Here is a 22,600-nt window from a genome sequence, read left to right as displayed (position 1 = left end):
CTAGTTTCTCCTCTCTTGTCACAAAGGCATTTCGGGAAGTCAGTCCCCATTCGTTCTGAAGCAGCGAGAATTGGTTCTGGAAAGTTGTTCACAGTTTGACACAGTTAGTAACTTCTCTTGGATAACACGAAAATGGAAAGTGTGGGCAATGTAATGAGAATCCTGTTCTGCAGTTGGTGGAGAGTTTTGGAAAGCGTACTTTGATCCTTGTTGTAGCTGACTTGAGGTGATTTTGAGATTGGTTATAAATAATAGAATGTACTCTTTTCCCAAACACCTCACCATGACAAGTAGAAGGCTATGTGGGTTGATCACATGCTGTATGTGCCCACATTAAAGAGTGTGGTGCGGCACTAAAGTGTCTGTATGACAAGGCCATTTATTCATGGCTGAGAGAGAAGGCCACTTGTAGCATTGCATCACAAGAATGTGGTTTAGTGTAGGAGCATTTCCATTGATTGCCTGTGCCATCTTCTATGTCCTCCGGGGTTGAGTGTTTGTATTATTGAGACAACACCCAGCAGGTTAAAAAAAAATTACTTCCTCCATTATTTGTACAAAGTGACTGCAATTTGTGTAATTTACTAGATGTACTGCACCAACTTGTCAATGCTACTTCATTAGTATCCTCTAAACCTGAAACTGTACTGCTGAGATGGAGAAGGATGACGAGCACATGAGAACATTACCTGCAAGTTTTCCTCCTGAGTCCTACATCATCTTGCCATTGCATTTTATCATTGACCCATCATTAGTGAACAGCCCCATATCCTCGATCTCCCAAAGAACTCTGTTGTTTTGCCACGTGAACTTAAGCAGTTTCCGGAGGTGGTCCACCATCTCAAAGACAAATGGGGCTATAAGTTGGGGTCTTGCTATGTCTTAAGAATAAATTCATCTGACCAACACATGTAGAAAGAGTGCCTGAAATATGAGAGAGTGTGTTCTGCTGTTAATGTCTGTAGAGTGATGCTGCTTGCTCTCAAACTCCATGTAACATTGAATCTTTATGCCAGTGACATGATACTTCAGCTCACTGTGCCAAGTTCCTCCTCAGTGTAAGCATTTTCTTGATATCTTTTTCCAGAAATCTCTCTTGAAAACCTTACAAATGTTGCTGGTATGTAATCGTTTTTGAATTGTGTGTTTTCAGGTGACAGTGATTTCTACCATCTTCTCGACGTGTGGTTTCCGGACAAGAAGCCTCTCCCGACGGCATTCCTAGTCGACACTTCAGAAGAAGCACTGCTTCTCCCTGACTGGCTGAAACTCCGCATGATTCGCTCAGAAGTATCTCGATTGGTGGATGCAGGTGAGTAAATACACTTCTTTACACTGAGATCCAAGTTGACACCATCCTCTATATTTTACTGGGTAAAATAATCTTTCATGTTGTACGAGTTCAGACTGTTTGCACTTGATACTGCTTTTATTCTGGTGAGTCACCTTTTAAAATTTTGGCTCCAAATTCACCCAGACTAAAGAAGAGTCTCCTTGATATTAGGTGTAATGAAAGTGGCTGCAGTGACATGGAGCAATGAGGTCACAAATGATTTTAACAAGAGGATTGGATCAAGCTGATTTCGAGCATGATAGATGCCCGATGGTGATGTGTGTGGCTGTGATTCTGTTGACCCCACTGAACACTACAAGACAAGAAATCAAAACTTGAGTCCGTTATGAAGGGCATAACAACATGAGATTATTGAGATTTGTTTTGTACCTTTTTCTACAAAAGGTTACATTCTTTCAGAGATTGTTCTACTGCTACTGCTTAGAAGTTGGACGCTAACTACCTTGTAGTATATTAACTTGTCTCCCCACGTTCCCGACTAAGATACCTTTCTGACAACACGAGGAATTGCAGCTGAGTCTAGTCCTTGATGTCCACATTTATTGTTCTTTCCAAAAGGATGTTTAAATTGGCAGGCTTTTGAGACACTCCAGTATGACAGTGCTGGTTGTTGATTTAAAAAACAAGGAACTGCAAATGCAGGTTTAAAAACCCCCCCACAAAGTGCTGAAGTAAATAAGCAGATCAGGCAGCATCTTTGGAGAACATGGATAGGTGAGGTTTGGAACAGGACCCTGCTTCAGACTGATTGTAGGGAGGGGGAAGAAAACTGGAAGAGAGGAAGGGGAGGGAAAAAAACTGGCAAGTAATAGGTGGATACAGGTAAAAGGGGCTTTTTCTAGGCAGATGGTTGGGGTTGGACAAAGGCCAGAGATGAAACTACAGAAGGTATGACACACCAACCTCTCTCTCAATGTCAGCAAGACAAAGAAGATTGTGATTTACTTTAGGAAGTGAAGCAGTGCATACATTGGCGGCGCTGAAGTAGGAATGGTCGAAAACCTCAAGTTATTAGGAATAAATATCACCAGCAAAAAAGCACACCAAAGCCTCTCCTTCATTAGAACGTTTTGGAAGTTCGGCATGTCCCCAACAACCCTCACCAAGTTCTACAGATGCGGTGTAGAAATCATTTTATTGGGATGCATCACAGCATGAATTGGGAACAGCTCCATCTGAGACCACAAGAAATTGCATAGTTATGGACACAGTCCAGACCATCATGCAAACCAACATCCCTTCCATTGACTCCATTACACACTGAGCTGTCTTGGCAAGGCACCAGCATAATCGAGGATCAATCTCAGCCCCAGTCGCTCCTTCTCCTCTCCCCCACCAAGCAAGAAGCACAGAGGTTTGAAAACGCATGCTCCAGATTCAGGGACAGTTTCTTCCCAGCTGTCATCAGGCAACTGAACCATCCTCTTACCAGCTGGAATGTGGTCCTGACCTCATCTTCCTCATTGGAAACCTTTTAACTATCTTTAATCAGACTTTATCTTGCACTAAATGTTGTACCCTTTATCCTTATTTGTACACTGGACGGCTTGATTGTAATCATGTATAGTCTTCTTTGACAAGATACTATGCAACAAAAGCTTTTCACTGTACCTCAGACACGTGATAATGATAAATTAAACAGAACTAAACAGATTGAAAAGTTACAAATTGTGAAGCTAGAGGAGGGAATGTAGGTGGAGGGGAGGAGAGAGAATCGATGCGACTCTAGGGAGGGCACGGGGAGAAGGAGGGGGGAAGAGAAAGAAAAGTGGGGGTGCTTGTGGTTACTTAAAATTGGAGAATTGTGTGTTCATACCATTGGGTTGTAAGCTACCTACATGGAATACGAGGTGCTGTTCCTCCAGTTTGCACATGGCCTCACTCTGGCAATGCCGGCGACCCTGTGCACCAAGTTGTTGCAGGTGAATGTACCTTGGGAGGGGGCTGTTAGGGTGGGAAGGAATTTCTGTCACCTCCAAAGTGATCCTACCAGCAATCGCACCTTCCCATCCCTAGTCCTTTCCTCCGCCTTCCGCAGAGACTGCTTCCTCCGGAACTCCTTGGTTCACATCCCTTCATATCAAAACCATCCACCAGGCACGTTCCCCTGCAACCGTAGGAGGTGTTACACCTGACCCTCTAACTCCTCCCTCACCTCCATCCAGGTATCCCAGCAGTCTTTCCAATTGAGATAGTGGTTCACGTACACCTCCTTTAACATCATCGACTGCAGCTGGTGTTCTTGATGTGGCTTCCTGTACCTCAGCAAGACCAAGCTGAGAGTCAGCCACCATTTTGCTGAACACTTGCACTCGGTCCGCCAAAGCCAACTGGATCTCCCGGCTGCTACTCATTTTAACTCCTCTTCCCATTACCGTTCTGACCTGGCTTCCTGCATCGCCAGAGTGAGGCCACGCTCAAACTGGAGGAAAAGATCCTACTATTCCGCCGGGGTGGTTTACAACCCCAAATGTATGAACATTAAATTCTCCAACTTTCGGTAGCTACCAACAAGCTTCCCTGTGCCCCTCCTGGACTTGCACCTATAATTACTTCTCCTAGCTTTACAATTTGCAACGCTTCAATCCTTTTGTCTCACACCTGTCTTTTCATTTCTGGCCTTTGTCCAACCATTTGCCTATCTGAACCCCACCTCACCTGCACCCACCTATTACTTGCCACGCTTTTCCCTGTCCTGACAGATATGCTGCCTGACCCGATGAGTTACTCCAGCACTTTGTATCTTTTGCTGATTTTCTTTCCTTGTTTAGAAATGTGAAAAGCAAGGTTGTCTGACCTATAGCCTAGAGACATGATAGAATAAGACCACCCAGTCAGATGATGGGGACTGGGAGGTTGGGAAACCCATGGGTTTCATTTGGGGCCATCTTGGTCTTTGTGGTCTTTCCATGAAACCACCAGAGAACTGCGACAGGTTTACTATCAATATACTTTCAGAATATTTTCTTTGAACTGGTTTCTTTGCTGGTTTACATGTAGATAAAGGTTTAGAAAGTGTTGTATTTCTGTTATTGTTCTGTCTCGGTGGTTAATCTGAGTCACAGCAAGTCAGCAACATGGAGCTCCCTGACAGAAACGGATGCTCAATAATAGCTGAATAAAGCCACGTTCGGAAGTTGATTACTTACATAATTAGATGTCCTGGAGTGATTTCAAGCCTTGGTGTTAAGTTGACAGTTCTAATAAACCACTTGAGGTTCACTGTCAGGCTTTATGGTGTCATCTGGTACTTTGTGAATTAAATTGCAATCTTGTAATCCCTTCCAGGTGTTTATTTTTTAATTATGGTACTGGAGGTGGGTTTGTCTCTATTGCTTGACTTCATCATTGGTGGAATGAACCAGTGAAAAAAACTGCAGATAAAGCGAGCAGTAATCGTTAGGTATGTTAAGCTCATGTTTTTAAAACATTGGATTATGTCAGAGCGAGATGGGAAGAAGAGGGAATTGTAATCTGCTTTTGTGGGACAAGGAAAGACGAGCTAGAACAGGAGAAATGTGATCCAGTTGTTATTTCCTGTTGTTGTCTCGCAGGACCAGGTACTGAAGTGGGAAGGGTTTGCACTGAGCTCTGAACGGCGTGCAAGGCAGCTATGTCCTCATTTCCTTTTTCTGTCTCGCAGCTCTCCAAGATTTGGAGCCGCAGCAGCTGATCCTGTTTGTCCAGTCCTTCGGAATCCCAGTGTCCAGCATGAGCAAACTCCTGCAATACCTGGATCAGGCCGTGTCTCACGATCCGCAGACACTCGAACAGAATATAATGGACAAAAGTAGGTGTTTTGGTAACAATAATGGGTGAGAATCTTTTAGTACTGTCTTCTGATCCGGGTCTGTCTGTCAGAGTGATGGATGATGGATGGGGGCAAGTTCCACACACGTCGTCGACAGGAGAGCAAACTTCATAGATGTTTGGTGAATAGAACAGTACAGCACAAGAACAAGTCCTTCGGAACCACAATGTCTGTGCCTAATATAATGCCAAGACCATCGTTTACCTGCTTGACATAATCCAGATCCCTCCATCCCCTGCATATCCATATGCCTATCTACAAATCTCTAAAATGACACTATCATATCTCCTTCAACTGCCACCCCCGGCAGTAGGTTCCAGGCACTCACCACCCTCTGTGTGAAAAAAAAACCTCCCCTGCACATCTCCTTTAAACTTTGGCCCTCTTATCTTAAATTTATGCCCTTTAGTATTTGATGTTTAGATCCTGGGAAAAAAGGTTCTGACTCTACTTCCATCAAGTCTCCCCGCATCCTTCAGCGTTCCAGAGAAAACAATCCAAGTCTGTCCAATGCTGGCTGTTAGATGGAATCCAGAGCAAAAACAATTCTGAAAATGCTGGAAATACTCAGCACGCCAGGCAGCATCAGAGAGAGAGATTTTAAAAAAGTCAAATTTTCAGGTTGATGTCCTTTCATCAGAATTAGGAAAAGTAAAAAAAACAATGGGGGCAGCACAGTGGAGCAATAGTAGAGTAGCTGCCTTACAGCGCCAGAGATCCGACTTTGATCTTGGTACAGGTGCTGTCTGTACGGGATTTGTACATTCCCCTGTGACTGCGATTGCAATATGCATTAACGATTTGGATGTAAACATAAGAGGTATTATCATTAATTTCACAGACCGCACACAGGTTGACCAGATTTTCTGCAGGTGTGCCGGTTTCCTTCCAGATTCGAAAGATGTGCAGGTTTGTAGGTTAATTGGCTTCTGTAAATTGTCCCTAGTGTGTAGGATAAAACTATCATTGGTCAGTGCAGACTCGGTGGGCTGAAGGGCCTGTTTCCGCAGTGTATCACTAAACTAAACTAAAAAAGTTGTTTTCAGCTGCAGTGAACCAAAAATGTTGCTTAAACTGCTGTGTATTCCCGGCAATTTATTTTGGGGTTCCGGCGTCTGCATCCAGTGCACCAACAGCTGTTTACACATAGCAAGCTATGACAAACAACCATGAGTTATTGATAGTTTGCTTATGTGATGTTGGTTGAAGCATAAACATTGGCTGGGTCAACATTCCTTTTCAAATAGTGGTTATGAGATTGTTGACTTCCTCAGAGGGCAAAGGAGGCCTTGGTCTAGTGGCTCAACTTCCTAGAAGTGAAGTACTACATCACAGTGTTGGCCTGGATTTTGTGCTCATTTGGGAGGTGGGATTGAACCCATGACCTCCTGGCTCAGGTAGGAACACAGTGCACCGAGCCAAGGCCTAATCTTGTCTCTCCCAATGACAGCGGAGACATTTATCCACCAGGGTTCAATAGACAATAGGTGCAGGAGTAGGCCATTCGGCCCTTCGAGCCAGCACCACCATTCAATATGATCATGGCTGATCATTCTCAATCAGTAACCCTGTTCCTGCCTTCTCCCCATACTCCGCTATCCTTAAGAGCTCTATCTAGCTCTCTCTTGAATGCATTCAGAGAATTGGCCTCCACTGTCTTCTGAGGCAGAGAATTCCACAGATTTACAACTCTCTGACTGAAAAAGTTTTTCCTCATCTGTTCTAAATGGCCTACTCCTTATTCTTAAACTGTGGCCCCTTGTTCTGGACTCCCCCAACATTGGGAACATGTTTCCTGCCTCTAACGTGTCCAACCCCTTAATAATCTTATATGTTTCGATAAGATCCCCTCTCATCCTTCTAAATTCCAGTGTATACAAGCCTAGTCGCTCCAGTCTTTCAATATATGACAATCCCGCCATTCCGGGAATTAACCTAGTAAACCTACGCTGCACGCCCTCAATAGCAAGAATATCCTTCCTCAAATTTGGAGACCAAAACTGCACACAGTACTCCAGGTGCGGTCTCACTAGGGCCCTGTACAACTGAAGAAGGACCTCTTTGCTCGTATACTCAACTCCTCTTGTTATGAAAGCCAACATTCCATTGGCTTTCTTCACTGCCTGCTGTACCTGCATGCTTCCTTTCAGTGACTGATGCACTAGGACACCTAGATCTCGTTGTACGTCCCCTTTCCCTATCTTGTCGCCATTCAGATAATAATCTGCCTTCCTATTCTTTCCACCAAGGTGGATAACCTCACACTTATCCACATTAAACTGCATCTGCCATGCATCCGCCCACTCACACAACCTGTCCAAGTCACCCTGCAACCTCATAGCATCTTCCTCACAGTTCACACTACCACCCAGCTTTGTATCATCTGCAAATTTGCTAATGGTACTTTTAATCCCTTCATCCAAGTCATTAATGTATATTGTAAATAGCTGCGGTCCCAGCACCGAGCCTTGCGGTACCCCACTAGTCACTACCTGCCATTCTGAAAGGGACCCATTTATCCCCACTCTTTGTTTTTTGTCTGTCAACCAATTTTCTATCCATGTCAGTACCCTACCTCCAATACCATGTGCTCTAATTTTGCCCACTAATGGGACCTTGTCGAAGGCTTTCTGAAAGTCGAGGTACACCACATCCACCGGTTCTCCCCTGTCAATTTTCCTAGTTACATCCTCAAAAAATTCCAGAAGATTAGTCAAGCATGATTTCCCCTTCGTAAATCCATGCTGACTCGGAACGATCCTGTTACTGCTATCCAAATGCTCTGCAATTTCTTCTTTTATAATTGACTCCAGCATCTTCCCCACCACTGATGTCAGACTAACTGGTCTATAATTTCCCGTTTTCTCTCTCCCTCCTTTCTTAAAAAGTGGGATAACATTAGCTACCCTCCAATCCACAGGAACTGATCCTGAATCTATAGAACATTGGAAAATGATCACCAATGCTTCCACAATTTCTAGAGCCACCTCCCTAAGTACCCTGTGATGCAAACCATCAGGCCCTGAGGATTTATCAGCCTTCAGTCCCATCAGTCTACCCAACACCATTTCCTGCCTAATGTGGATTTCCTTCAGTTCCTCTGTCACACTAGGATCTCTGGCCACTAGAACATCTGGGAGATTGTTTGTATCTTCCTTAGTGAAGACAGATCCAAAGTACTGGTTCAACCCATCTGCCATTTCCTTGTCCCCCATAATAAATTCCCCTGCTTCTGTCTTTAAGGGACCCACATTTGCCTTGACTATTTTTCTCCTCTTGACAAACCTAAAAAAGCTTTTACTATCATCCTTTATATTGTTGGCTAGCTTACCCTCATACCTCATCTTTTCTCCCCGTATTGCCTTTTTTAGTTATCTTCTGTTGCTCTTTAAAAGAGTCCCAATCCTCTGGCTTCCCACTCTTCTTTGCTATGTTGTACTTCTTCCCTTTTATTTTTATGCTGTCCTTGACTTTCCTTGTCAGCCACGGGTGCCTCTTACTCCCCTTAGAATCTTTCCTCCTCTTTGGGATAAATTGATCCTGCAACTTCTGCATTATTCCCAGGAATACCTGCCATTGCTGTTCCACCGTCTTCCCTGCTAGGGCCTTCCAGTCAATTCTGGCCAGCTCCTGCCTCATGCCTCTGTAATCCCCTTTGCTATACTGTAATACTGACACTTCCGATTTTCCCTTCTCCCTCTCAATTTTTAGATTTAGATTTAGATTTATTTGTAGAGTAAAACTTATCATATTGTGATCACTGCCTCCTAATGGCTCTTTTACCTCGAGTCCCCTTATCAGAACAGGTTCATTACACAACACTAAGTCCAGAATTGCCTTCTCCCTAGTAGGCTCCTGTACAAGCTGTTCTAAGAATTCACCTCGGAGGCACTCCACAAACTCTCTTTCCTGGGGTCCATTACCAACCTGATTTTCCCTGTTTACCTGCATGTTGAAATCTCCCATAACCACCGTAGCATTACATTTGCGACATGCCAATTTTAGCTCTTGATTCAACTTGCACCCTATGTCGAGGCTACTGTTTGGGGGCCCGTAGATAACTCCCATTAGGGTCTTTTTACCCTTACAATTCCTCATTTCTATCCATACTGATTCTACATCTCCTGATTCTATGTCACTCCTTGCAAGGGAGTGAATATCATTCCTTACCACCAGAGCGACCACACCCCCTCTGCCCACCTGTCTGTCTTTTCTATACGTTGTGTACCCCTGAATATTCAGTTCCCAGCTCTGGTCCTCTTGTAGCCATGTCTCTGTGATTCCCACAACATCATACTACGACCAGAGGCTGGGAGAAGTGATTCTGGCTGCATTTATTATTGTCTCCCCACTGCTTTGCTTTAAGAGGCTGCAGAGGCTCAGACGAGCATAGACTCTCAACTTGCTGAGGTTAGGAGACTGTATTTCAAATGGTGCTTGTTGTGTATTGGCTGTTGTTCGTTCCACTTTCCGTGTATCAGGCCAGAATTAGCAGGGGATTGCGTGGGCCTCTCAGTAATCCATCTTGGACCATCTGCTGTATCTAGCATAGTCATTGTGATTAAATTAGATGGAGTTACTGAATGGATAGTTGTAATAAGCAGACTACACAGGGGAGTGGATGATTGCAATGTTCTAATTCAAAATAATGGATGGTAATTAAAAATGAAGGATGATTGATTCAGAAGTGGAAAATTACAAATTTATTGCGGTGTTCTTTATGATATTGAAACATGAATTATATTTTTTTAATTCCCGATTATTTAACATGCTATTATTTCTGGTCTTGCAATGCTGATTGTTTGCATCGATACCCAGAGGCAATGTTCACTGTTTATTTGGCGTTAAGTGACTTGTGTTTGTTTTATTTATTTACGATTGTTCTAATTTTCAGACTGTGTTTCATACAAGGCGCCTAGTTTTCAAGGGAATGAATTTGCCAGTTTTGTTTTGTTGACAATAGATTTGTGTTAGTATGGTGATTCAACGAATAATCATGATGCTTTAAAAATAAGAACGGAGTTTTGTTTAAATTGGTGTAACATTATAAAATTCAATGAAACCAAGGAGGCCACATTTGAATCTTCCTCTTCTTGGAACTGCAGTCTTAAAGACCGAGGGCTATAAATGATATGAGCTCTGTGTCCCATTGCCATCTCATTACAGAGTCCCTGGCGCAAAGGGAGGCCATTTGACTTGTCCCTGTGCTGGCTCTTTGAGCTTTTTATCCATTGAGCCATTCCCCCCCCCCCCCCCCCCCGCACCATAGATAGTTCCATCTCAGCTATTTGAAAGGTATTATTGAATCTGCTACTGCCACTCAGGCAGTGTATTCACATATCATACCAATTCACAGGACTTCCCTCCTGCTATTTAGACAATTACTGCAAATCTTTGTTCTTTTTCAGTAATCCCTTAGGATCGAGGATGACTTGTTTCCACTCTGGTTTCGTAGCTTTTGAGTTGGGATACGAGGCCAGTGTGGGAACTGCAGATTCTTCGACATAAGGGGTGGGTGGTGACTGACAAGATTGGGTGGGTGGATAGCTTGGGAAGTGGTGGGCTTGTTCTACCACCTTTGAGGGCTTCTCTGTTCTCCTAATGAATGGCCTCAAGATTCTGAATGCCACCCCCAATGCTAAATATCGCCTCCACTTTTTGCAACCATGGGTCAGATAGTCCCAGGAATCAGGGTGCATATCCTTTTTAATCTTTATCCCTATCACAGAGTTGTCTAACATAGAAACATTCCTTTGGCCCACTGCATTTATGCTAAATGTTATGCCTATGGATATTAATCCCATTTGCCACATTAATTCTATATTCCTCTATGCTCTGCTCATTCCAGATGCCCCCTAAATGTTGTCACTATTACTGCATCTGCTACCTCTGACTGCTCATTCCAGATACTGTCTACTCTTTGTGAGAAAAAAAATTCCCCTTGGATCCTCTTTAAATCTTTTCAAACCCACATTAAACTTGTGCTATCTATTTTTAGAAACACCTACAATGGGAAACAGAAAATGGTTTTCCACCTTACGCGTGCATCTTGTAATTTTATATATCTCTCTCATGTAACCTCTCAGCCTCCTTTGCTCCAGGGAGAAAGACCGGATCAAACCTGATAACGCCACCCTAGAATCCAGGCAACATCCTTGTGAATCTCATCTGCAGTCTCTCTAGCTGGATTGCATCCTTCCTAGATGCTGGAGTAACTCAGCGGGACAGTCAGCATCTCTGGAGAGAAGGAATGGGTGATGTTTCAGGTCGAGAGTCTCAACCCAAAACGTCACCCAATCCTTCTCTCCAGAGTTGCTGCCTGTCCCGCTGAGTTACTCCAGCATTTTGTGTCTATCTTCGATTTAAACCAACATCTGCAGATCTTTCCTACACATTGCGCCCTTCCTATATTGTGCCTGCCTCGTAATCTCCTCCCAGGCCAGAGTTTGGACTTTCCCTTAGACTTCATTTTACTCAATGTGGTGCACTTTCCTTCAGAGCTGGTAGCCCCAATAAACAGTGAATTGAGCTAATTGCTCCCATTGGCCTCACCACCCTGGGCTAGAGAGTTGAGAGAGTTTCAAGTCCCTGCTGCTGCTCGTTCTCCCCTGGAATGATTTGTTTGCAAGATGGTGTTAGCTGTGGCTCAGTGGATGCCACTTCCACCACCAGTGTATTAGTCCCATCTCAGTATTGAAACACTCAATCTAGAGGGAGTGTTGTGATATGCTCGATTTGCTGTTCTTCAGTAGCCTCGCCTTCCCTTCAGATAGTCCTAAAAAATTCTGTGATAATATTAAAAATCTCAGCATAGAAATGTTATGTGTTCCCTGGCCAATATTTTTCCTCAGTCAACATCTCAAACAATCCGCCTGCTTATTATTTAAAGGCAGCCCGTGGGATCTTGCTTTGCACAAATTAGCTGCTATATTTTCAACATTGCAGGAGGGGCCTCATTTCTTAAGTATTTACATCAGCTGATCTCGATGACACTTGAACTGTTATGGTATCAATGGCTTTTGGCCAGGATTCGTATAGTTGGGCACTTGATGACATGGTCGGATGTGATGGGCTGAAGGGCCTATTCTCCGCTGCGTTAACCCGAGATATGGTTACATTGTCTGGTGGGTCACCGTATATTTCTTGCAGTGGATTTGTGTGTTTTTTGCAAACATGTCCTAACTCTGATTTTTTTTCACTGCAGATTACATGGCTCACCTGGTGGAAGTGCAGCATGAGAGGGGAGCTACTGGGGGCCACACCTTCCACACGCTGCTCACTAGCTCCCTGCCTCCAAGCAGAGGTACCACTAGCAACCTTCAGTTTTGCTGCATTTTATTCACCATCAAAGTCTTGTTGGCAGTTTCCACTGGAGAATTTGGGGCAGCACAGTGGCGCAGCTAGTAGACTTGCTGCCTCACGGCACCTGAGATCCGGGTTCGGTCCTAAGTTCGGGTGCTTTCTGAGTTCGCATTTTCTCGCTGTGACCACGTGGGTTTCCTCCGGGTGCTCAGTTTTTCTCCCACATCCCAAGACATGCTGGTTTTTAGGTTAATTAACCTCCAAATTGCCCCTAATGTGGAGGGAGTGAATGGGAAAGTGGGATGACATAGAACCATTGTGAACGGGTGATTGATGGTTGGCGTGGACAGTGTGCCGAAGGGCCTGTTTCCATGCTGTATCTCTAAAAGTAAAGTCCATGTGCATTGTGTGTCTCACCGCACGTTCTTGCCCAGTACTGTTTTAGGACCTGCAGTTGTGTTAAGCTCAATCTCAGTTTCTCAGGTCAGGTTACTTTTGGGGAGGAACACTGGCGCAGCGGTAGAGTGGCTGCCTTACAGCGCTAGAGACCAGGGTTCAGTCCTGACTACGATGCCATGTGTACGGAGTTTGTACGTTCTCCATGATCGCGTGGGCTTTCTCCATGTGCTCCGTTGTTTCCTGCCATATTCCAAGGACGAGCAGGTTTATACGTGAATTGGCTTCTGTAAATTGACCATAGTATGTAGGGTAGAATAGTGAATGGCTGATTGCTGGTCGGCGTGGACTCGATGGGCCGAAGGGCCAGTTTCCACACTGCATCTCACAACTAAACTTCAATAAAGGGGCTGTGACCAGGGGAAGACTAACCAAGAGTGGCTCAAGTGATGCTGACTAGAGAGTAAAGTGGGTGTGGCTAGATGTGGAGAGGAGTAGGGAACGTTAGGAAGTCACCACAGGATGAAGAGTTTTTTTTAATGGATCTTGTGTCACGAAGCAACATTACATTGTGATCAATGGGATTGTAGTTTGGAATGAGAAGTCGGTGGATCGTGACTGAGAATTCATTGAAGGACTTTAGAGAGGGTGGGACAGGATTCACTACACAGTAACTGGAGGGAAGTGGTAAGAGCACGATGGGTCGCGACAGGTATGGTGTGCAGGGTTGGATATAGACCGATCAGCCAAAACATTATGACCTGATGAGCCAAAACATTACGACCCATGCCTAATATGCTGTTGGTCCTCCATGTGCAGCCTCATACGCAGCAGGGTGAGATGCACTGTGTATTGTGACACATTCCTCCTATGACCACCATTAAAATTTTCTGTGACTTGTGCCACAGTAGACCTTCTGTCGGTTCGGACCAGACGGGATAGCCTTCATTGCCCTCACGCATCAATGAGCCTTAGGCGCCCAACACCCTGTCGCCGGTTTGTGGTTTTTCCCCTCCTCGGACCACTGTCGGTAGGCACTCACCACTGTGGACCGGGAACGCCCCACAAGCCTTGCCGTTTCAGAGATGCTCTGATCCAGTCGTCTGGCCATAACAATTTGGCCCTTGTCAAAGTCGCTCAGGTCTTTACTCCTGCCAATTTCTCCTGCATCCAACACATCAACTTCAAGAACTGACTGTTCACTTGCTGCATAATATATCCCACCCCTTGATAGGTGCCATTGTTACAAGGTAATCAATGTTATTCACTTCTCCTGTTAGTGGTCATAATGTTTTGGCTGATCGGAGTATGTACTCAGTGGACTATGAAATGGATGTGTTTGATGGGGAGTAACTGTGGCTTGAATGAACAAGGCCAAAGGTCCTTTGGAGACTCCAGTTTTGTTTAGTGCATTCAACTTTACATGGGGATTAAACCTGTGTATTTATCAAACACTAAACACTAAATAACCCAGCTGGTGAAAACTTTCTGTCCTTTTTTCAGTGCAAATGATTTGTTGCTAATGATTTGAATTGACTGCATTTTTTTGAGTTATTAAAACATAGCTTTCTTGTAATTCTAGATAACGTAGACCTCAACAGGCAGAGCTCCAGCAACACAGCACCACAGTGTCCCATCCGTATTAGGGGGCCAACGCAGATTCCTGTAATTGGACCAGATGAAGATTTGGCTGGGCTTTTCCTTCAGGTACACACAGGGAGGATGTTTGCCCTTCACATTAAATACAGCAGTACTACTAAAACATACTGTAATTCCACTGACCATATGATCACTTGTGCTGGGATCATTTATCTAGGAGTTCAGTGAGAGCCTTTTTCTCCCTACTTGGCAGTCAGTGCTCTTCCCTTTTTTTCTTTTTGCCTCTTCTAGTATATTATATCTTGATGGGGGTTTTGCGTGCTGTTTAATTATGTTGTGGCAGGATTAACGGACTAGTTGGAAATGAGGATCTGCAGATGCTGGTGTACAATAGAAGACACAAAGTGCTACAGTAACTCAGTGGATCAGACAGCACCTCTGGAGAACATGGATAGGTGACATTTCGGGTCGGGACCCTTCTTCAGAACGAATCTTGAGTCTGAAGAAGGGTCCCAACCTGAAACTTCACCGATCCATGTTCTCCAGAGATACTGTCTGACCTGCTGAGTTACTCCAGCACTTTGTTTCTTTCAACGGACTAGCTGTTTTTCATGCTAATCTTCTGTAGAGCAAGATGCATTTAAAAAGATCCTTTAATGGAGAAAAAATCGGGATGCTTCAGAATAGGCCTGAAAGAAAGTGCACCCCTGGAGTTTTGTTCAAAGGGTTCTTGCAGGAATGTTAAATATCCACGTACAACTTGGCCTGTTATCAATCTTAAATAACGCCAGTTGAGGGAAGGAAGGTGAGTCCAGTTGCAGTATGTTGTCATGGAGAGTGATGGCGGCTTGATTGGCAGCTCGTCAATGATCATAATCGTGAATATTTTCCTCGCAGCTTTTCCCCATGAATCCTGACCCAAGGTGGAAGAACACAAGCAGCCGCTCAGTCTCACTAATGCTGCAGCACACACTGGCTCAGGAGGTGCGTCGCGCCCGCCAGGGCAAGGCCGAGGACACCGGGATTGCCGTCCGTCTGCTCCAAGCCATCTCTGCACTACTGAACTCCCCACACGGCAGGGCCTTTGTCTTGTCCATGCAGAGGAATTATGTCATCTCCTGTCCTTTAATGCGACAACTTTATCAATATCAGGTATGGGTGTAAATGTGTTGGGATTGTGAAAGTGGAGTGTCCATGCAGCAAGCATTTATCCACATTGAAGTTTATGGTGGCGTGCGAGAGGGATATTGGAACATTTCCTGTTGGCTGGAGTCAGTGGTTCAGCCATGTAAACCTCAGTAAGTGTTGGATTTCTTTGATTTTATTATTAAATGTGGAAGACTGAGGCATCTTGCCAGATGACTAATGGCGCATGTGTCAGTGCACTCCATTGCCAGGCTCCATGTGGCTGAGCTCAGTCGTGCTGGTGATCTCCAGCATTCTCTTGGGAAATGGCCACTTAAATCCTGTGCAGGTCAGACCTGGTGTGGAATTTGAACCTTCACTGTGTAAAATTGGGAATCTCGGCTCAAGGACTGAGGCAAAGGGAACGGTAACAAAACAGAAAATGCTGGGGATACTTAGCTGTTCAGGCAGCATCAGTGGAGAGACGGTGTAAATGTTTCCGTTTGAAACCGCTTTGGCATGGAAAAGGGAAGGTGAATTGTTTTTCAATTGTGCTCTTCAATTATAATAGTTTGGACATCACTCCGACCCTCCACTCTTTGTCGGCCACCAATTAACCATGGCACACAGTCGTAAAATGCCATTGCCCTCCTGTACCTGCTTGTGCTGCTTCAATCAGGTTATCAAGTGTGAACTGGCTTTTGAAATCGGCTTCCTGAAGAGATCGATGTTGCATTACCCAGCTTCCACCTGTGGGTGTTCTCTGACAAGAGCAGTTGAAATGGTCTGTGTTATTGACTTCACCAATCTGGATCCACACCTGGCCGCCTTTTATTACCAAGCATTTATGCTTCTGTAGAATAAGTCTGAGATTTAACCAGTTCAGTGCCACCCTCAAGTATATTTGGGTCATGGCCAATAGTGAAAAAAAAACTTTGTGAGCAGGTTAACTTATGTATTTTGCGGAGGCTGACAGCTTGTTTTCTGCTGTGCTTTCACAGAAGAGCGGGCCTCAGGACTCCGTTGCCATGTCCCTGTTCTACAACGTGGTGATGCAGCTGCGGACGTGGTTGGAAAGCGCGTCGACAGAAGATGGTCCTCTTCGAGCGCTTCTGAAGTCCCTGGCTACTCAGTGTTCACTGAAGCACAGGACAGGCGATGGTACTTTACTAATTATGAATGACAGGCTGAAAATTCACTTTAATGTCTTTTAAACCTCAAGCTGATGAAGGAACACTTAACCTGCCTTGATTCAGCTTTCAACCTTGCTCTCATTACATCGCAAAGCGCTAACAGGAAAAAGAAGTGCAGATGATGTATGGTCTCTCTTGTAGAGTAGAAAACATAGTGGCCAATTTGTACACACACACCAATTTGTACACACATACCAGTTCTGGAAATACTTAGCAGGCAAGACAGCATCTGTAGAGAGAGTAACCATGTTTCAATATTTGCGCTAATGGTCTTTCATCAAAACTGAAGGGTGAAGAAGCAAAGAACACACAGGTCTGAGACAGTGTGGTGTGTAGACACACAGGTCTGTCAGAGACAGGCTGTGACAAGCAGACACACAGGTCTGTGACAGGCAGACACAGTCTGTGACAGGCAGACACAGTCTGTGACAGGCAGACACACAGGCCTGTGACAGGCAGACACACAGGTCTGCGACAGGCAGACACACAGGTCTGTGACAGGCAGACACAGTCTGTGACAGGCAGACACAGTCTGTGACAGGCAGACACACATGTCTGACAGGCAGACACACAGGTCTGTGACAGGCAGACACAGTCTGACAGGCAGACACACAGGTCTGTGACAGGCAGACACACAGGTCTGTGACAGGCAGACACAGTCTGTGACAGGCAGACACAGTCTGTGACAGGCAGACACACATGTCTGACAGGCAGACACACAGGTCTGTGACAGGCAGACGCAGTCTGACAGGCAGACACACAGGTCTGTGACAGGCAGACACACAGGTCTGTGACAGGCAGACACACAGGTCTGTGACAGGCAGACACAGTCTGTGACAGGCAGACACACAGGTCTGCCTGTCACAGATACAGTCTGTGACAGGCAGTCACACAGGTCTGTGACAGGCAGACACACAGTCTGTGATGGAGTGGTGGGCATGAGGGATTAAGTCACAAAAGGCATAACATAATACTGTCGGAAAAGGTGATTGGGCAGCAGTGAAGCATCGAAAGAGTGTAATGGAAGTATAAATATGGGAAAATGAATAAATATTCAGAATTACAATTGGTTTAAAAACAAATCTTACAAATGCTGGAATTTTGATACGGAGACTGGAATAACTTTTTTTAAATTGGTGTACTCTGTTTCCAGAAGGCTATAATGTAAAGTGGATGAAATTTCTTTTGAGTTTACACAAAGTTTTGTGAGACAGTGTAGGTAGACGAGAAAGGGCAGAGAAGGATTAGGTTGGCGAATTACTGACAGACAGCTAATTGCTTTGGATCATTCTTGTGGATTGAATGGAAGTATTCTGAAAAGCTGTTTCCACATTTTCTCACGTTCAAACAAATATGGTCTAAGTGTTGGATGATAGAGTTATTGTGGAAGGGTGCCCGCTGATTGGCATAATGGAGTTGAGTAGAAGGGCCTGTTCCCATGCTGTACGATTCTATGATTCTATGATATATGATGTATTTCTTAGTAATGTTGGTTGATTAATAAATCCCAGGCAGGACAGTGGAAAGAATCGCCCTCCATTTCTGAATAATAATAACCATTGTTTATTTTATGTCCACCGGAGGGGTGACAAGTGGATGATATCTCCTGTGCTGTCCAGTACCATGTCCTCTCTGGAGAAAAGCTTAGGTGATCCTTTCCTGGATAAGAGGAACATTAAAAGCAGAGAATTCTTCACTTTATCTCCTAGTCAGCCTGAGAGGAGACTGCTCTCTCTCTGCTGCCCTGAAGAATCGCGACCAAGATTATTGAAGGAGATAGGAATAATTTAATAAGAGGTTTTCATCATTCTCCTTTCCTTCCCCCTCCCCCCACCATCACCAACAAACCCCAGGAGAATTAAACTGAAATCAGCTTACTGTTCAGTATCTCTCCTTCAGCAAGCAGTCTGCTGGAGCCTGCCAGCTAACTCTTTGCTTTCTATCAGCCTTGTAAAATGCCACAATAGTTAGCAACACTGAAAGGGAATTTTGACATTTGGTGCCACTGGTCATTGTCTGAGACTATCCTTGGTCAGGGTGAGTTAGATGCTGCATTGTGATCACACTGGTGTCACAAGCGCATAAGCCTCTTTTACAATTGGCTGGGCACAAAGTCCATTTCTCATCCGGAGTGAATCCGTGCTGTCGGCCCAGTATACTTGTACATAAGTTCATTAATTTATGTATTAGGAGCAGAATTAGGCCATTCAGCCCATCATGTCTATTCTGCCATTCAATCATGGCTGATCTATCATTCCCTCTCAATCCCATTCTCCTGCCTTTTCCCTGTAACCTTTGACGCCCTTATTTAGGGCGGCCACAGTGGCGCAGCGGTAGAGTTGTTGCCTTACAGCGAATGCAGCGCCGGAGAACCTGGTTCGATCCCGACTACGGATGCTGTCTGTACGGAGTTTGTACGTTCTCCCCGTGACCTGCGTGGGTTTTCTCCGAGATCTTCGGTTTCCTCCCACACTCCAAAGACGTACGGGTTTGTAGGTTAATTGGCTTGGTATTAAAAAAATGTAAAAATTGTCCCTAGTTGGTGTAGGACTGTGTTAATAAATTATCAAGAACCTGTCAATCTCTGCTTTAAAAATACCCAATGACAACCTCCACAGATGAATTCCACAGATTCACCACCCTCTGACTAAAGAAATTCCTCCTCATCTCCTTTCTAAAGGTATGTCCTTTTATTTTGAGGCTGTGCCCTCTGGTCCTAGACTCTCCCATTAGTGGAAACATCTCCTCCACCTCCACTGTATCCAGGCCTTTCACTATTCGGTAAGTTTCAATGTCCCCCCTCATCTTTCTAAACTCTAGCAAGTACAGGCCCAGAGCCATCAAACGCTCCTCATATGTTAACCCAGTCATCCTGGGATCATTCTGGTAAACATTCTTTGGACCTTCTCCATTACCACCACATCCATCCTCAGATATGGGGCCCAAAACTGCCCACAGTACTCTCGATACGGTCTGACTAGTGCCTTGTAAAGCCTCAGCATTAATTCTCTGCTTTTATATTCTAGTCCTCTCAAAATGAATGCTAACATTGCATTTGCCTTTCTTACTACCAATTCTACTTGCATGTTAACCTTTTGGGAATCCTGCACCTGCACTCCCATTTCTGAATCTTCTTGCCATTTAAAATATAATCTGCGACTTTACCCTGCTACCAAAATGCATCATCATCATCATCATATATATACAGCCGGAAACAGGCCTTTTCGGCCCTCCAAGTCCGTGCCGCCCAGCGATCCCCGTACATTAACACTATCCTACACCCACTAGGGACAATTTTTACATTTACCCAGCCAATTAACCTACATACCTGTACGTCTTTGGAGTGTGGGAGGAAACCGAAGATCTCGGAGAAAACCCACGCAGGTCACGGGGAAAACGTACAAACTCCGTACAGACAGCACCCGTAGTCAGGATCGAACCTGAGTCTCCGGCGCTGCATTCGCTGTAAAGCAGCAACTCTACCGCTGCGCTACCGTGCCGCATGGCCGCACACTTTCATAAGATTATGTGATAGGAGTAGAATTCGGCCAATCGGCCCATCAAGTCTACTCCGCCATTCGATCACGGCTGATCAATCTCTCCCTCCTAACCTCATTTGCTACGTTGTTCAGTCTTCTAGACCCAAGGCTCTTTGATGCAAGTATCAAAGAGTGTTTTTTTTAATTGTTTCATTTCTCCCAAACCTCCCAAACCTTGCCCCTCAAAGACTTGGCTCATGCTTGTGTGAGGTTAGGTAGAGGTTTACTACATAAGACCTGCACTGCTACAGTGTTTTTCATGACCATCGTCAATTATGTACTTATGAAGAGTAGTCACTGCTGTAAAGTAGGAAATATGACATTAATTCACCCTTCCAAAATTTCCACAAACATCAATGTGATTGTGTTTTTGCTGTTAAGGGGTAAATATTGCTTGGGTACCTGTGAAAACTTATTTGAAATAATGCCATGGGATTCATTATGTAAGAAAATGGATGAGGCTCTGTTTAAGTTCTCATCTCCAGCTGTATAGCACTTCATCAGTACTGAACTGGGAGTCTTGGCCTAAATTATATTTTAAACTAAAACTCCCTCACCCAAGTGAAAATGCTACCCTCTGGGTCATGACTAGCAGTGCTGAATGTCCTGAATTCAAAAGGCTAAACAATTCTTTATTGAGTGATAAATTAACATTTTCACACTAGGTTCAACACACAAAAGATTTTTGTGAAAGAAGATCACGTTAGTCATTTGGCTCAACTAATTAATCATCTTCCTGCTCATTGCAAATTGATCTCTCTACATACATTTCTAACTACATTACAGTGTTACATCTAGATCTTCTAAATTTTCTGAATATCTTTTTTCAGTGATTCCTGGAGGATCTGCCAGATTTTGGTTCTACATTCCATCTAATGACACTTAATTTTTGAGAGTTCAAATGTAATGTTGGTTAGCCTGGATCATCCTGTATGCGATATTGTGAAAGGTGTCAGCAAGGATCGGAAATTTAATCCCCTAAGGATCAATGGATATTGGTTCAGTTGCATGTAATGTTGGTCTTTAACTCTCTACTCATCCTTACTACTAGTCTATCGTTCTGCGAATGCAAGCAAATCGCCTCAGCTTATTACACGGTCAAGTCCTTATGCATTTACATGTGGTGCTATATGGCCGTCCTACCCTAAGGAGGAATTGATCCTGCACTCAGTTGATATTCCACTGCATACAGTTATGTAGCTTAAGTTAGTGGTTAAATGGCCTGGAGTTGGTTTTGCTCTATCTCATATTCCCTATCTTTTTCTCACTTACACTTGGAAATATTCGCACGCAGAGGGACCGACCTACACAAAAGTGTGTGCACAAGCAGGCAGTCACACACAGCGGCATGCACACACAGATGGGCATGTACAGGGATAGACAGGCACGCGCAAATAGACACGAGCACACGCAGACGCGCATGCAGAGATACAGACACATTTAGGCATACACATTTGCCCATTACACGAGAGAGGTGGAGAGCATGTTGGGGTGAGGATATTTGGACTTTGCTACAGAATATAGATAGGTTGAAAGTGGGCGAAAACTTGGTGAATGGAGTTTAATGTAAAAAGGTGTGAGATCAGTCACTTTGGAAAGTGGACTGCAAAGGTAGGTTATTAACTAAATTGAGCAATCTTGTAGATGAGTGAAGTACAAAGAGACCAAGGTCTTCTCAGGCATGAATCACAAATATTAGCAGGCAGGCACAACAAGTGATTGCGAGTTAGGCTTTAGTGTAATGGGGTTGGAATTTAGAAATCGGAAATATTATTACCATGGTATAGGGTACTGGTGAGGTCACACCAGGAGAAATGTGCACAGTATTTGTCCCCTTATTTATGAAAAGATATATTGGCATTGGAAGCAGTCCAATAGGGATTCATTAGGCTAATTTTGGGGATGAGAGGATTGTCTTGTCATACGTGACAGAAGTCCAATGTCTTCAGTGGGGTAGTGGTGAATCAAACAGTACCCTAGCTTAAGGAAGGGCCATTCAGAAGCCTGATAACAGATGGGAAAATGCTTTTCCTGAGTCTGGTTGTGTGCATTTTCAAGCTTCTGTATCTTCTGACAGACGAGAGCAGAGAGAAGAAGTCTTTGATTATTTTCTTATGTTCACATACATACCCATACATACCCATCATCTGCACACATGCACCCACTTTCCCCCACATACTTATAATCCACCCAAACACCTACCTATTTCCCTCAATCCATGTTAAGCATAAGAGCTTTGCTATTTGTAGCATCCTATTGCTCTCCCAGCTGGGATCGATTA

General features: G+C 44.3%; 1 protein-coding gene across 2 annotated transcripts in view; it reads left to right on the top strand.

The window, feature by feature from the left end:
- ints1 (integrator complex subunit 1) overlaps window positions 1-22,600 on the top strand; it is a 101,845-nt gene that overhangs the window by 47,749 nt on the left and 31,496 nt on the right. For both annotated transcript variants that reach the window (XM_078417829.1, XM_078417831.1), the window contains exons 27-32: window positions 1,154-1,312; window positions 4,998-5,144; window positions 12,370-12,468; window positions 14,446-14,570; window positions 15,360-15,614; window positions 16,589-16,748. In XM_078417829.1, the coding sequence (XP_078273955.1) occupies window positions 1,154-1,312; window positions 4,998-5,144; window positions 12,370-12,468; window positions 14,446-14,570; window positions 15,360-15,614; window positions 16,589-16,748 (945 nt within the window). The remainder of the gene's footprint in view (window positions 1-1,153; window positions 1,313-4,997; window positions 5,145-12,369; window positions 12,469-14,445; window positions 14,571-15,359; window positions 15,615-16,588; window positions 16,749-22,600) is intronic.

This window comes from Rhinoraja longicauda, chromosome 21, assembly GCF_053455715.1.
Source record: "Rhinoraja longicauda isolate Sanriku21f chromosome 21, sRhiLon1.1, whole genome shotgun sequence".
Taxonomy (NCBI): Eukaryota; Metazoa; Chordata; class Chondrichthyes; order Rajiformes; family Arhynchobatidae; genus Rhinoraja; species Rhinoraja longicauda.
The sequence above is the reverse complement of the archived record's forward strand: the minus strand, read 5'-3'. Positions and strand labels throughout refer to the sequence as shown.